The sequence below is a fragment of the Lissotriton helveticus genome, chromosome 2_2 (genome assembly GCF_964261635.1).
Source record: "Lissotriton helveticus chromosome 2_2, aLisHel1.1, whole genome shotgun sequence".
Classification (NCBI taxonomy): domain Eukaryota; kingdom Metazoa; phylum Chordata; class Amphibia; order Caudata; family Salamandridae; genus Lissotriton; species Lissotriton helveticus.
Window position 1 is genome coordinate 290638947 of NC_136060.1, and position 15263 is coordinate 290654209.

Genomic DNA, 15263 nt, shown 5'->3' on the forward strand with positions numbered 1-15263 from the left:
AATACAGGATAGCCCCTGCTTGTAACTTTAAGAGGTGGTGCCATGCATGGGTAGTAGTATTGATTGAGTCCAGTATTCCAGTCATACGATCTGAGGACGAAAAAAGCAGCATGGGCAGGGGTCGGGGAGAAGCTACCGTCCTCTCAATGCGTAGGTCAGGGGTGTCTGGCGGGCAGTGCATCCAGAGGTAAGCATGCGTGCGTTGTGCTGCCCTATAGTAAAGGTCTAAGTCAGGCACCCCCAGTCCTCCCATGTGATAAGGTAACATAAGAATTTGCCATTTGACCCTCTGTTGTTTGCCCGCCCATGCCAGTTTAACCAACCTAGTGGTAAGCCTCTTAAAAAATACATTTGAGAGTACCATTGGTATGTTCGTAAATAGAAACAGAAAGCGGGGGGGGAGTACCACCATTTTCATTATAGAGATTCTACCCAGGAGGGATAATGGCAAACGGATCCAGCCTTTCACCTCAGCCTCCATTTTACTAACCAGCACACCATAATTCTCCTTAAATACGACATCTGAGTCCGAATGCACCTGAATACCAAGGTATCTCACCGAGTCAGTCGTCCACTGCAGCGGATAGTCTGGTTCGAACTGGACCGTGGACTGGGTCAGAGGAAATATGATGGAATTCGACGAGTTAACCCACAACCCGACACCCTCCGAAACGCACCACTTCACGCTGTACGGATGAGAGATGCCGTTCAGGATCACAAATAGATAGGAGCGTATCATCCGCGTACGTCAAAACTATAAGTTCATAGCCTGGAACTTGGATACCTTTATATCTATGATATTCGCTGAGTGCACAGGCTAAGGGTTCAGCCATCAAGGCTTAAAGGATCGGGGAAAGCGCGCAGCCTTGACGCGTACCCTAGTGATATATATCGGGTCCGTCACCAGATCACCCACTTTAATTCTGGCAGTGGGGGAACAATATAGCACTCCCAGGAGCTGTAAGAAGACTTCCCCAGCCCCATCCTCAACAGAACGTGTCTCATGAATGGCCATTAAACTGAGTCAAAGGCTTTCTCCATGTTTTAATAAAAACGGACAGCTGGGATGTCCAGTTTGGTGTGCTCAAGTGCACCAAACACCGTGCGCAAATTATAAATAAGGTTCCGACCTGGTACAAACCCTGCCTGTTCAGGAGCAACTAACGTTGGGACCAAAGGAACCAGTCTGTTTGCCAGTATCTTAGCAAAGATTTTGGGGTCCACATTAAGCAATGAGAGAGGTCTATATGACGAACACTCCTCAGGGGGTTGACCCGGCTTCAGAATAGCTACAATAATCACCTCTCTCATCGAGGGAGGCATTGTACCTGACTCACACATGTCTTCGAATAGAGTGGTTAAGTATGGTAATAACAATTCTAGGTACGTCTTATAGAAGGCCACAGTCAATCAGTCCACCCCCGGGGCACTGCCTGACTTCATATTGGCAAGAGCCAAAAGTATCTTGTCTCTTTCCAACGGGCGCATCAGTGTATTAGTCAGCTAGGGCAGTTTAATGTGTTAAATAGTCCAAAATGTCCTCTTCTGTACCTGAACTACGTATGGCGTATAGATTAGAGTAGAATTGCCGAAATCTCTCAGCTATGTCAGTATTGTCTGTAAGTATCTCTCCCTCCTCTGACCTAAGTTCAGCAGCGACTGTATGCCCTCGCCGTTTCTTTAATAACTAAGCCAGCACCCTACCCGGTTGTTCTCCCTCCCCATATATGCGAGCCGTGGCATAGTTACCAAAATGTTTAATTTCAGTATCAGCAGTATCTTGAAAAAATCCTCCAGTTGGGCCTTGAATTCATTCAATACCTTTTCATCAGCGCTCATTTGGAGTCTTGCCTCTAGGCTGGCTAATGTCGCCTCCAGATCCGTAAGCTGCTTGCGCAGTGCTCGAAGAACCCCTGGGTGCTTGGACATGGTGACCCCACAAATGTACACTTTGAACGCTTCCTACACCACCTGAAAGCTCTCCACCGAGCCCACGTTTTTATCAAAGTAAGTTTCAATCGCCTCTGCTAGCTCCTCCTTAAATACTGCATCAAGTAGTGAGTACGGGGGGAACCTCCAAGTGTAGGGGGGATGGCTTTCTGGGGGACGTCCAAAACTAATAGGACCGGATAGTGGTCTGATAGTGTACAGGGTAGTACCTCGCATGACCTCGTGTGGCTATACAGCTGCCTAGTGGCTAACCAGTAGTAAATGCACGTATGTAGGTTATGGTATGCAGAATAATGCCTGTATCCCCCTTTGTCTGGGAATCTCTGCCTCCAAACATCATGCAAGTCCATTTGTACCAAGATATGCGGGAGCGTTCTAGCTGCTGCAGTAACGTGCCTTGGCGGTCCTCCCGATCAGTCCCGGTCAGGATTCAAAACTAAATTTAGGTCCCCTCCCCAGAGTTGCTGTTCTGCTCCAAAGCTGCGCACCCTATTGGACAGAGAGGAATAAAAGTCAGGATTGTCATAGTTGGGCCCATACACGCTAATGATAATCATGTCAATCCCCTTACCTCAGCACTTTGAAATCACATATCTTCCTTCTTCATAGGTGACCAAAGGTTTCAGAGTGATTGAAGCTTTTGGGCGAACCCACGTAAGTACCCCTCTAGCAAGCATGGTGAAGCCCGCTGCGTGGACGTAACCCTGCACTCCCCTACGTTGAAGCATGGGACTATTAAGAGAAAGGTGTGTCTCTTGCAGTAATGCAATATCTATTTCGTGTCTTGTTAGGTATGCTAGGACCTTTTAGAGTTTCCGGTGCTCATTAAGACCCCTCACGTTCCAAGTGAGAGCCCGCAGTTTACCCAGTTGGGCAACCCTGTGGGAAAAACTGCCAACTGTACCATGGTTTTGTGTTGCCAGCCTATTAGTGTCTGCCATGGAAACCTACCACATGCGAGGTAGCTATAAATGAGGAGTGGTGTCCACAGCCTTAGTCGAACCAAACGTAGCCCCATCTCGTCCCTCCCCCCACCCACGCCAGGCAAGCACCAACAGTGCCTAGGTGGAAAACTAGTAAGCAGACCTCCTGAACTATTCTAAAAAAACACAGCAATTGTTAATAGTACAACAAGAAGTATAGAGGTCTCATCCCCCTACCCCAGGACACAATACCCCCAATGTGCGATACACTCACGGGCAGAGGTAGCACTCACTCCTTATAGAAACTGAATAGACCAAATCTGGCCTCTGCTCCGCACACTATCTACATATTATGGAACATCTGAAGAAAGTATAAGAACTCCAATCCCCATCCCGCCCACCTGCCAGTCAGTATCAGAGTTCCTCAACCGGACTAAGCCTCAGCAGCAGAAATTACCCCTACCGAGGGTAAACATTTGAGACCCCTTGTATAGTCATCAAAGACTTTAAAAATGACCAAATCACTTCAGATCACAAGGCCCTCTGGCAATTCTAATCGGGCCTCCATCTAAACCCCATGAATGACATTCTTATCTGTACGAAGAGTAGGCCAAAATTCAGTCCTGATTGTCCAGTCCGCCACCCTCAGCTCCTTCCCAATTGTCTCTCTCGGGACTGCATCTTTTGTCTTTAGACCATTCCTTCATGGCCTTCTGTAGGACTTTCGGGTCTGTGAAGATTTGTGACTGGCCTTGGCGGTTAATCCGGAGTCTAGCAGGGTATAGCATGCCATAGTCTATGTTGTTCTCCCTGAGCGGTTTCTTCAATGGGTCGAAATGTCGACAAGCTTATTCACTCTTAATGTGAAATCCGGAAACAGAGATTTAGTAGAACCCTCTTGTGGCAGTGGTTGCTTGTCTCTGGCAGCTTTTAGCGCTGAGTCCCTGTCTCGGTAGTTAAGCAGCTTTGCTATAATCGGTCTCGCGGAAGCGCCAGGCGAGGGCCCAGAGAACGATGCGCCATTTCAACTACAAACATATGCGAAAAAGTCTCCCAGCCGAGGAGCGTTACAAGCAATTGTTTCACAAATTGTTTCATGTTGCCAGTCGGGGTCGATTCCGGAAGGCCCGTGATTCTGAGATTGCTGCGCCATGATCTAGCTTCCAGTTGCTTTTTTGTAACCTGTTTTGTAGTGGCTGATTGGATGAAACTCTTACTATGGCAATTAAATCATGGAAGTTTAGTTTTAGTGATTATGTCTGACAACAATGCAAATCAAAAGGACTCTATGGTAATCAAGCTGCCACTGAGCTACATATTCACTTTTACATGTCTGACAAAACAATTCCCTTGGAGCTTTTCTGTGATCTCTGTATCGTCTGTTCCAATTTCATATCTGGAGCCATAGCATGGAACCTTCTTTCTCGGGCTTTCACCACAAAATGTCTTTGGATTATTTTCTGTGGAGATTTATGGTTTTTCCACTTCTAGCTTCTTCACTCTTTCCAAATACCAGGACCCATATCTTAGGTAGTTTATGCAATTGAATTCACGAAACAGTAATTAGTGGCTCCACAGTCTTCATGTGCAGCTCCCAATCACCTTCCCGATCAGCATGTACCAAGTGTTTCGCTAGAGCTATCGTGAGTATAACATTTCCCCAGTACTTGCTAAGTTCTGATTTTACTTCACATTCTTTGACAAACTCCACAAACTTGGTTTTGCAGGATTTCTGATTTTGAATTGAGTGTACTGAACATTGTCTGGCTTTGCATTATGTCTTTTGAATGAATTGCACCCTGTGCCTTGTTAACTTCTGAGATAAACCCAGAATGTATCAAGTTGCACAGATTTAGGTGTTACATTTTTGATGCAGGCAAGATCAGTTGTTCCACTTGTAGACATTCGTCTGATTCTCTCACATTCTTTGAGAGATAGTTCAAGATAATTGTCAAAGACAATGTGCAGTTCTTGTAAGGTGCACACTGGCATTGATAACTGTAGAACAGTCTCAACGACCTCTCCGAAGTTTTGCATGGATGAAATCTGGACCATTCGCAATTATGACATATAGTCCACAACAACAGCAGTTTTCAATGAGGACACCTTTTTGAATTGAAATTCTACTGGTGAGAGCACTCGTTCAGGAAGGACCTCAATACCTGTCTCTTCGACTGATCCGGAGCCGCTCACTCCACCCCCAAGGGCCTTGAGACCCTCACGGGTGAGTAGCACGCTATACAAACCCCTGTTTGATTGATTGATTGAGACATGCAAAACCTAATTGGTCTTACTTGTTCCAGAAAGGATTCCAACGCGATGTTGCCATAGCCTCAGATATAATGACCTTACCTTGTAACAAAGTAACATAATGAGTTCTGCTCACTACTGACAGGACATTTTTGCTTTCAAATATTTCAGCTGCAATAAGCTCATCATCTGTGCCACATCCCCGGAGATACCTTCCTGCACACCGCAACACAACTTTTGTCATTTGAAAAATCCCCATCATTGGATAAAGATCATCAAACGCTATTGGATTGCTCATAAAAATGTCAGCAGCAATACCGAAAACACCATAGCATAAAATTGGCTGGATAGGATGGTCTTCAAGCTGAGCATGCATATTTTGGAAATTCTTTGATCTGTGTCTACTGTTGCGTAGTTTGTGACTGGAGATGGTATTACTGGTAAAAACCCAAACTTCTTCAGTGAGATGGTATTCTGCGAGATTAGAGCATGAATTCCGGCATGAATTTCATCCTTCAGTCCGAACCAAATAAGCAACATGATAAATTCAGTTAAATCAGCTTTGCGGACTGCAGCATCAGGTAGAAGAAGATCCATGTCCTCAGTCACTTTGATGCCTAGACTAGGACGTGTTGGTGGCTTGTAATGATTTTGCATACGTTGGCAAGGCAGCTGGGTTATAAGTTTGCAGCTTTGTTTGTTTATGCCTACAGCTGACAGAGCTTGTTTTCCAGCAGCTACTTCATTGGTACAGTATTGAAAAAGAACCATGGCAGTATCATGTGTGCTGGATGTTCCAGACAAAGAAGAGCCATCTTCAAAATCGAAATTATCAAGAGCAGCAACTGTAAATTCTTTCCTGGTAAAGTGACGTGGAAGTGGTGTGCTTTCGGATTCCCAAGATTTTACAGCATGAGCCTCTAACAAGTTCTGGCGACGTACTATGCCATCTTAACTTGCTGATACACCAATCCTATTGATTGAAGTGATTATCTCTCTACTTTTGCACTTTTCATAGATTGCGTACGGAGTCATCATGTGTAGCAGAGTTTTCTTTTTGCTGAAATGTCATTGGCACAGCATTAGCCTGTGGGTTCATGGGATTTTCTTCTACTTCTTTGTTTATATCTTGAGAGCCATCATCAATGTTGTTGGCTTCTGTTCCAAACTCAAGAACTTTAATTTGTAACAGTTTTGCTTTGCTGATGTTAAACAATGATGTAAAAAATGTTAAGATAACATCAGGCATTCTTGTTGACTCGCATGATTTGCGGAGCTCTGGGGATTCACAAAATTTGTCATTAATTCCAAAATCTAAATCTTTCAGGACGTTTCTTAAAATGGTTCCTGATGATTTTACTGCATCCTGTGATTTTAGTTTGCCAGCAAAACATCCGGAGCCATATCAGCTGATAACACCATAAGCGACTCATTCTTTTTGTTATACAGACGAAAACAAATTCTGTCTTTGTACATTCTCACCAGAAAAATCTTAATTTCGATAGTATAGATTCATTCAGTTTCATCAATGTTGCCCATTATTTCTCTGATCTCGCTGAGTGTGAACCCATAGCAAGCACTCAAGAGTGGGTTTAAAACTTCATTTTCTTTTTCAAAGAGTGCAAACTTAACTGAAGGCTGGCAGTTACGTTGCTGCTGGGAGCTCACTGTACATTTCTATTTTCGAATGTATGCACGCATGCAGTTTGTGTAAGCATACAAATCCGCTGCAAATACATTCCCCTCACTGTTTAGATTAGCTACTCAGCTAAAAACATAATCTTGAAAGAAACTAGCTGCAGATAAAAACATGTTTGCCCTTTAAGACTCATATACTCTGTACTTTGTTCTTTCGTCAATCCCTTTGACCCTTGTTCTGGTTAAACCACACATAACACATTGAAGATCCTAGGCTTTCAGATTAGTTGTTGGAGGTGTGCGAGGGGTAACCATCGATCTTTTAAGTGGAGGGGCATTGGATTTGGTTGTCTTTCTCAAAAGACTCACATTCACTGGTTTCAGTATTTTTTGACAAATTGTTTCCAGGCTTTCTTCCATAGTATACAGCTTGTAGCACTTGTTGTTACAATGATAAATTACTTGATCCTCTTCAACCATCAAGTTAAATCTTTTGTGAGCATCGTCTTGCCGTATTTCTGCAGCTTCGAAAACTCTTGAGTCCAGCCGGAGTTGATGTTAGCTTTTCTTTCGGATTAGTTTGGCAATGGCCACTTTTTTCTTTGTGGAAGGAGTCCTCAGATGTTGTAGTTAACAACACTGTCAGGAGGGCACGGCAACTATGGCCTACGTTTCCAGAGGCCACGGGGCACACCCATACCTTGGTCACTATGTTTGCCATGGCTGGAGGGCGGAAGCTTGTCACCCACCTATACTGGGCGTAAGGGAAGATAAAAAGTGTGGAACCTTAAAAAGTAGAAGAAAAGTGGCAATTGGTTTGTCCACAGGAGATTACGCTACGAGACTGGGAGAAAATTCATGAAAGCGTACGCAAGGTGTCGGTATGTAATAGGTTCAAACAGATACAATATAATATAGTTCATGTGACCTATCTTTCACCCAGGCGGCTGCACACTATTGATGGATGTAGAGATCCAAAGTGCCCCAGATGTCAATATGTTCAGGCGGATTTTCCACATATGGGATGTACCTGTCCAACGATTCAGACATACTGGACGATGGTCCTAGAGGACCAAAGTAGAATAACTGGGTGGACGATTGCCTTAGAGGTGCGTACTTGTCTCCTACACGCAAGACCCTAAACGCAAGACAAGCAGGCGGTACCTGGTTTTGGGGCTTGTAACAGCTAGACTGCTTATAGCGATCCACTGGCTAACGAGGGCCGCTGATAGCAAACTGGAAAATGGACTTGAGAGAGTGGGCACTGGCTGAGATGGGGCACATGCGTAGCACTAGAAGAGATGATAAACTCTCGGAGGTGTTGCTGGCGTGGGGGTTGATGATCCAGGAGATAGAGGGAAATGCCCCAAATTCCACACAGGCTTCATCGGATGAGGATCATCACACTAGGGATGTGACCCACAGACAGGAGGGGAGGCAAGAGGACACCCTCGGCTGTGTTTGTTTTTTTTAAGATGGACCTTGAGTTGGTTGGACCCGGTAAGGGGGCGGGGGGTTCGGGGATTGTTTGGTTAAAAGTTTAATTTACCAAGGAAAAAAAGAGAAAAACTGTCGGATTTTAACACATCTTCAAGGGGAAGTATATATCAAAATCCTCATGAGTAGAAATTGGAATGCTCACTGTGTCAATTGTTGTCTATGAGATGTAATTATATATAAACATGGATTATACCTTTGAAACCACAATAAAGACATTTATATAAAAAACATTTTTTTTTAAAAACACTGTCAGGAGGTAACAATCCTCTGCTACCAACTGCTTTGCTCATGTTTACGAATTTGAATCAACGGAAAACCTTAAACAAAAACAATACTAAAATAAATTACCAATATGATGGCTAAAACACACCATCATAGACCTACCATTTTCGAAAATGACAGAAGAGTTGCTCTGAGGAGTTATTTTCTGTCTCTATAAGACTACTTGACCCCCAAAACCTATGTTATGACACCAAAATAAAGTATGTAGGTCTTATGGTTCCTGAAATATTACATCATCATTGCAACACATCGGCCATTTTAAAAAATGGCGTCCAGAAAAATTAGGCCTGGATTAGCAATGTCTACCCAAGCTAAATTACTTCTCTAATGATGCAAAAAGTCAAATAAAAAAAGAAAATCTCTATAAAAGAAAACTTTTTTTTTTTTTTTTTTTACAGAGGTCTATCAAGGGGCCAGGACTAGATGTACAAAATGATGCCACATGAGTTAAATTTCAAAATCAGGATGAATCCGGCACAAATTATCAACCTTAAAAATTAGGACACAAACTTCGTATTAAAAGCACCGGACAATAACAGACTTTCTACAACAAACTGAAACAAAAATAACAATGCCAGCAGTAGCAACAAACTAAAAGAGAAGCCAGTCATCCAACCACTGAATGAAATCAACAAAAACTATCCAAACATGAAAATATAAAAAGTTATTTCCCATATACTTTTGAGCTGGGTAGTGCCGTTTCACGGTCGGGGGAGGACAGATCGAGACAGCAAATTTCAGGAAGTATGTGCAACAAAGGTGAATAATACTTGCGCTATCTATGGCAGGACTTATTGCACTACTTAAAATGCTGGTGCTCCTAAAGTTCATATATCTTTTCCAAAACATCTTCATACCACTCAATGAAGCCTTCTTAGCCAAACTAAAGGCAGCTTTAATCGGACTTTACTTACAGGAACTTTGATTTTGGTGCTCCCCCCTTTTATGGGGGTGTAGCAGTGTGATATACAGCTTGTTTTTAAGATGTGATAGATGCCCTGATGGTTATTGATATAATTGTATGCTGTTGAATGAGAGGAAATAAAATAAAAAAAGGAAAATAATATTACATGTTAAAAAACTGTGCGACAAGTGAATTTGCTATGGACCACCATAACACTGCCAAAAACAATTGTGTTCACTAAAACATTGTGCCATATCATCCAAATGAACAGGGCGCTGCCTTAGTGTTTCTAAGGTATTCTGAATATTTGACGGTCTTAATTGCAGGTTCATCAGATTCCCCCATATTCAAATCTTTAGGGCTCATAAACGCAAATGCAATATGCAATAAACGTTGAGTACCACCAATTAGTAGATTAATGTGCAAAAATAGTTCCAAACACTCTTGATCGTGGGTGTTACTATAGATATTGTTTCAATGCACTATCAAGAACATCTAAATGAAACGCCTGTTTTTCACAGTGAAAAACATGGTGACCTTGGTGCATCTTACATACGCACACACACACACACACAGAAACACACATGCGGCTAGCATTACAAGTGGCAAGCACTGCCTAGTTATTTCCATCTGAACCTCCAGACAGGCAGTATTATGCCTGCGTGGTTTCATTCCCTGCTTATGCGAGTCGGTCCTTGGTAGGGTGACACTGATTAAGTGGTTTGTGCTGTTTGTTTGGGCTGCCCCTGTTTTCTTATTAAACCAATTACAAGCAATGGTTGACTTGTTCTATAACCTGGAGCATATGGGTTCTAATCCTTGCTGGGCCAACTTGGCTTTTCATCCTTCTAATGTTGAAATGCAGTTCTTTATTGTGTGACAAAGCTGCCGTATTAAGCGCTAGATGAAAAACAACTTGTTATATATGTACGTTGAAATACAATGCAGCCAAAACTTTAGTTAAAGTTTATGACTTGTACAAAATTATACACCTACCAGAGACAGCTGAGCGAATGTTTTCCTTGCTCTCATTCCACTGTTCCAAATGATTAACTCCAGCTGACCTTTTACCAAGGCCGACCAGGACAACACTGGCATAGTCCTACAAAAAAGGTGAAAACAAAACATTGGTCTTCACATAAGATTTCAATTAGAAATGGATTTAAGGTATACCTAAAATAACAAGGTATATCTCTCTCTGGCATAGTGAGGTTATATCATCATCCCTAAAAGATGCTGTCTCTAGGAGATGGGAAAATTCAGGTATATACACACTTGGCCATTTGTTTGGACAGAACGTTGCTCCATCCTTTGAGAGACTTCAGCAGAGATTTGATATACCAACTACAGACTACTTAAAATACTTTCAAGTTTACACCAACATTCGTAACTCTAAAGCCATCATCAACCTAGATAGCTTTAACTTTTTTTCTGTTATAGGGAAACTAGATACCAAAATAGGTACTCTATATAACTTATTCTCTCAATCCTCTAAGGATGATCTAGAAAGTGTTGAGAGGTCCTGGGCACAAAAACTTGGAAATTCTGATATAGATATTAATAACAGTATAACTCTTTACACAACTTTATTTTTAGCACCTAACCTTAAAGCACAATACTTTAAAACCATTTACAACCTTTATTTTACTCCGGCTAAACTGTACACTTGGGGTATGCGAGTAGATGACAGATGCCCCAGATGTAGACAGGGACAAGCTAATCTGATTCATATGTTTTCCGAATGTCCGAAACTAAATAACTTACAGACAATGATCGAAGGATTCTGGATTCAAGTTTTTGGACGGAACCTCAGATCCTCCACCACTTTATATCTTTTGGGTCACGATGAATCTTTAGGTCATAGCGTAGAGGAACAGAGAATTGTATTTCTGGGTACTGCCGTTTTCCGCATTCTTCTAGCGGCATGTTGGAAAGATTCTAATGTTCCCACTTTTCAGATGTGGCTCGGCCGATTTCTTGCCATCTACAAGCAGGAGATGGCTATATATCGCACAAGGGGTAGGAAAACAAGAGCTAGGGGTACCCAGATCTGGGCCCCAATTTCGAACTGGTATCACAATGTATGATCCTCCACCTGATATGATAAGGGCTGACAGGGAACTACATGTTAAGAAAATGGAAAAAAATGTATAATTTATAAATGACCCCTCTTTTCATTTTTCTCTGTCTCTTCTGTTACCTTCTTTCTTTTTATTTTATTTTCCGTTTTCCCTTTTTTTTATTTTTTATTTATTTATTTATTTATTTTTTCCTTTCCATATTGTTTTCGTTAAAATTTTACGGATGTTGTATTGTATTATTAAGAATTTATTCTCTACCGTACAAAATACGTCTTTGTTTGACTACTACAGATCATGCTCAATAAAAAAAAGCAAAAAAAAAAAAAAAAAAAAAAAAAAAGAAATGGATTTAAACTGTGACGAAAAGACTAGGTAAGCAACTATCACGCCTTCCTGATTATGACTTTAGTTGGCTTCCGGGCTTCATACAAAGCACTCGAAAGTAACCTAACGGCTATTTATAGCGCATTACCAAATTTTCAAATCAAGAGACACAAAGTACAAAAAAATTCTAACTAAGTTTAGATCACCCAGCTAAAATCATTAGAACACCAACAACTAGGCGTATTGTTCGAGGGAAGGGGGTGCGAGTGTGTAAAAGATTGCAGGGATTTATTAGCATGAGCTGAAAGCCATTTTGTATTTGGCAGCCATTTTAGGTAGCCATGTGCTGTTTCCCTCTTCAGAGTCTTGCACATGCTCAGAGAGGCCTAGCTAGTAGAATGCACCTGCTCCTCTTATAGAACTGTCAGGCTATTCTTGCTGATGTATGGAGAAGTAACTCTCCTCCCACTTTGTTGAGCAAGCAGACCTTGTATACCCATATTAGTCATTTTGCATGCTTACATGTGCCAGCACCTCCCCTTGGTCTTATGCGGACTATGTAACCCTAAGCACATATAAGGTCCCTGTTTTCTGTACTCCTTAGACTGCCTCATACAGTTTCTGAGGGTACTGTGTGACGTAGTCTCCCTCATCTGAAGCATTCTTTTTATATTTCAGCTTCTGTGCCAATCTCTTCTTTGTTGGTTTAAAGGACCAGGTTTATCAGTGAGACCCCTGAGAAGGGTTCTATGTTTTTCAAATGGCGCTCCAACGTGGAGCTCATCAGAGAAGTGGCTATCCAAAGTAGTGATCTTGACAGGAGACAGGAATCTACTGAGGAGGACAGGACAGGGCTCTACTAAGGAGGTACTCTGTGCACGGAGATTCTGGGTATTCTCGGTCTCTGCAGCCCAGTATATTTCTGGTCTTCTTGGTTTGATCCTCCACATGTTTACCACTCCTGACTGAGAACCTTTTTGGCGTGCGTATTCTAAAAACGACCGTTAGGTCATTCAGAACTTGGCAGTTAGAATCTGGACACCAGGGATTGGTAAGGGTCATTTTGGTACGACAATTGCTGTTGGCTTGATACCAGGGATTGGTAAGATCGTTTGATGAGGCTTACTGTTGGTTTGGAATTTGTATTGGCCAATTTTGGAATCTGTGATTGAGAAATTGCAATTTGTGTAGGCAGACTTTTCTCTACTTTGTATAAGATTTGAACGGCACAACATACAAGCGTACTTTAAGTGCTACTTTGCGTATAATATTTGCATAGGTTGCAATATTTTTGGCATGCCTGTTTCAAGCACACATCGAAGAATGTGTTGCTCTTTGGAGGTACCATAGTTAGATGTGAAACAATTTAGCCGGCTCCCCTAGAGGGAATACCTAAATAGGTTAAGGTATAAAAACATATTTCTTCCTTGGTGATTCTGTAACCCATGGAATTACAATATGAACATAAAACTAACAAGGATCCTATTCTGCGCACTTTTATAAATGGAGATATGCAGAGCGATTATTTTGGTGTTCTGCAGCCAAAGCTAGTGAATTGAGTGTATTTTGGCTTCTTGAAAATAAAACAGTCTGTTGGGCTATTTTGTGCAGTCTTTTGGAATACTATTGTGAAGCTCTTCCTGTAAATATGACTTACAACTAGTATTTACAAATGTTTTGGTTTAAGTACAGTCTGTGGGCTGTACTTTGTTTCTGTCCTAAGTGTTGATTTGTGGGTTAAATGTGTGTTTAAATGTCTATGTGGTTTGTGGGTTCACATTGGTACTTCTGTGAGTAAACAGCAATTGCGCTCTTTGTGAAAGAATGGCTAGCCTTAGGCGCGCTGTATTGTGTGTTCTGAGTGTATGACCCCCCTTCTGTACATGTCTGGAATGAGCTCAATGTCTTTGTTTTTTTTACTGTCATCAGTCTGTTATGCAAAATGTCATTTAATTAATATTAAATAAAAATTAAATAAAATTCCAGAAATTACCCATATGGTATGCTACCTAACTACATGTTACTATTATAGATAGAGTAAGCAACTATGCACATGTACCAACTGCCAAATGCTAAAAAGATACAATTAAAATTCACATTCAATAGGAATAAAATTGGCCTCAAAAACGAAATTGTGTGTTTTACAATAAATAAACTGAACTATAACAGCATTTTCCTTAGATACATTGTATTAGATATTAACAGGCAAACATATCATCTGAGTAAATTGGATGTTGCTGACCTAAACACACATTATAGAACGATACATTGAAATTGCCTCAGTTTTAAATAGACTGTCACCGTGCTTACATTTCGACACTAAAAAAGAAGCTTCCCAACAGCTGTGTCAACTGTCACTAAGCAGCAGCTGTCGTTTTGATTGTAGGCCACGGAGAGAAAGGTATACTGACTCAACTAAATCTTAACTCAGTGCAACCACAGTGTAAAACCCTGCATTTCAGACTGCCGTTTAAAAAAGTTACAAAAATCACGTTCATTATTTTGGATAACAGGAAAACATTTAAAGTAAGGATTTCCTTTCTTAAAGCCCTTTTACATAAGCATATCCGTGGTTCTGATGCTAAATAACGATTGTCCTTTAAAAAGTGGCAGAAAATCTTTCATGTTTCAGGTTAGGCTTCTGTGCTTAGCCTTATGAATGAATGAGTCTAAAAATGATAGGCAAGGAATGAAGCTTGCTTTTCATATGTGGTATTATCAAAATGATTGTTGTTATTAAAAAAAAAAAATTATATGGAATGTTTTTTATTAAAAAAGATGTGCATTAAATTTGTTTTTTTTATCTATATAAAGCTTAATGATCATACTGTAACCTCCTAGCATTAAAATTAAAATATAAGTTGTGTTGTACCGCATAATGAGGAAACTTGCAGACATAAAAAACTCATTTTTATAAGGGTATATATTAAATATTTCTGATGCCCCATCTCTGGGATGTGGAGAGAACATTCTGAGGATGACTATTATGCACATATTTAGGTATAACAAAAATAGCGGACTTCTATATTGCTAGAAAAGTATGCTGCACGCTGCTTACAATTGAAAATAAATATAAAAAAACCAACAGAAGTTATTATCTTACCTCTAAATTACTGGCAAAACAGGGAACAGGTCTGCTGTTCAGCTATCAGTATCCAGGGTGACTTTGAATTAGGGAAAGCCGCATGGAAACCCTTGCACACAAAATGGGACAGCTGCTAATGAGTCCTATATTTAGAAGCCTAGCAGGGCTCCCAGAGAAGGTTTGCTTTGACATTTTGACCTCTGAAACTTTTCGAAAGGCGACAGGTATGCACTGATGAATAAAACGGCAAAATAATGGTATATGTGCACTTTGATTAACAGATAGCTTTGAATGTGTTATATACCTCCTAAAACTCTGTTTATGCC

At 41.2% G+C, this 15263-nt stretch overlaps 1 protein-coding gene across 2 annotated transcripts in view; it reads right to left on the minus strand.

Moving 5' to 3' along the window:
- Positions 1–15263, minus strand: part of LAP3 (leucine aminopeptidase 3) — a 238053-nt gene that overhangs the window by 130445 nt on the left and 92345 nt on the right. For both annotated transcript variants that reach the window (XM_078678427.1, XM_078678426.1), the window contains exon 4: positions 10444–10549. In XM_078678427.1, the coding sequence (XP_078534553.1) occupies positions 10444–10549 (106 nt within the window). The remainder of the gene's footprint in view (positions 1–10443; positions 10550–15263) is intronic.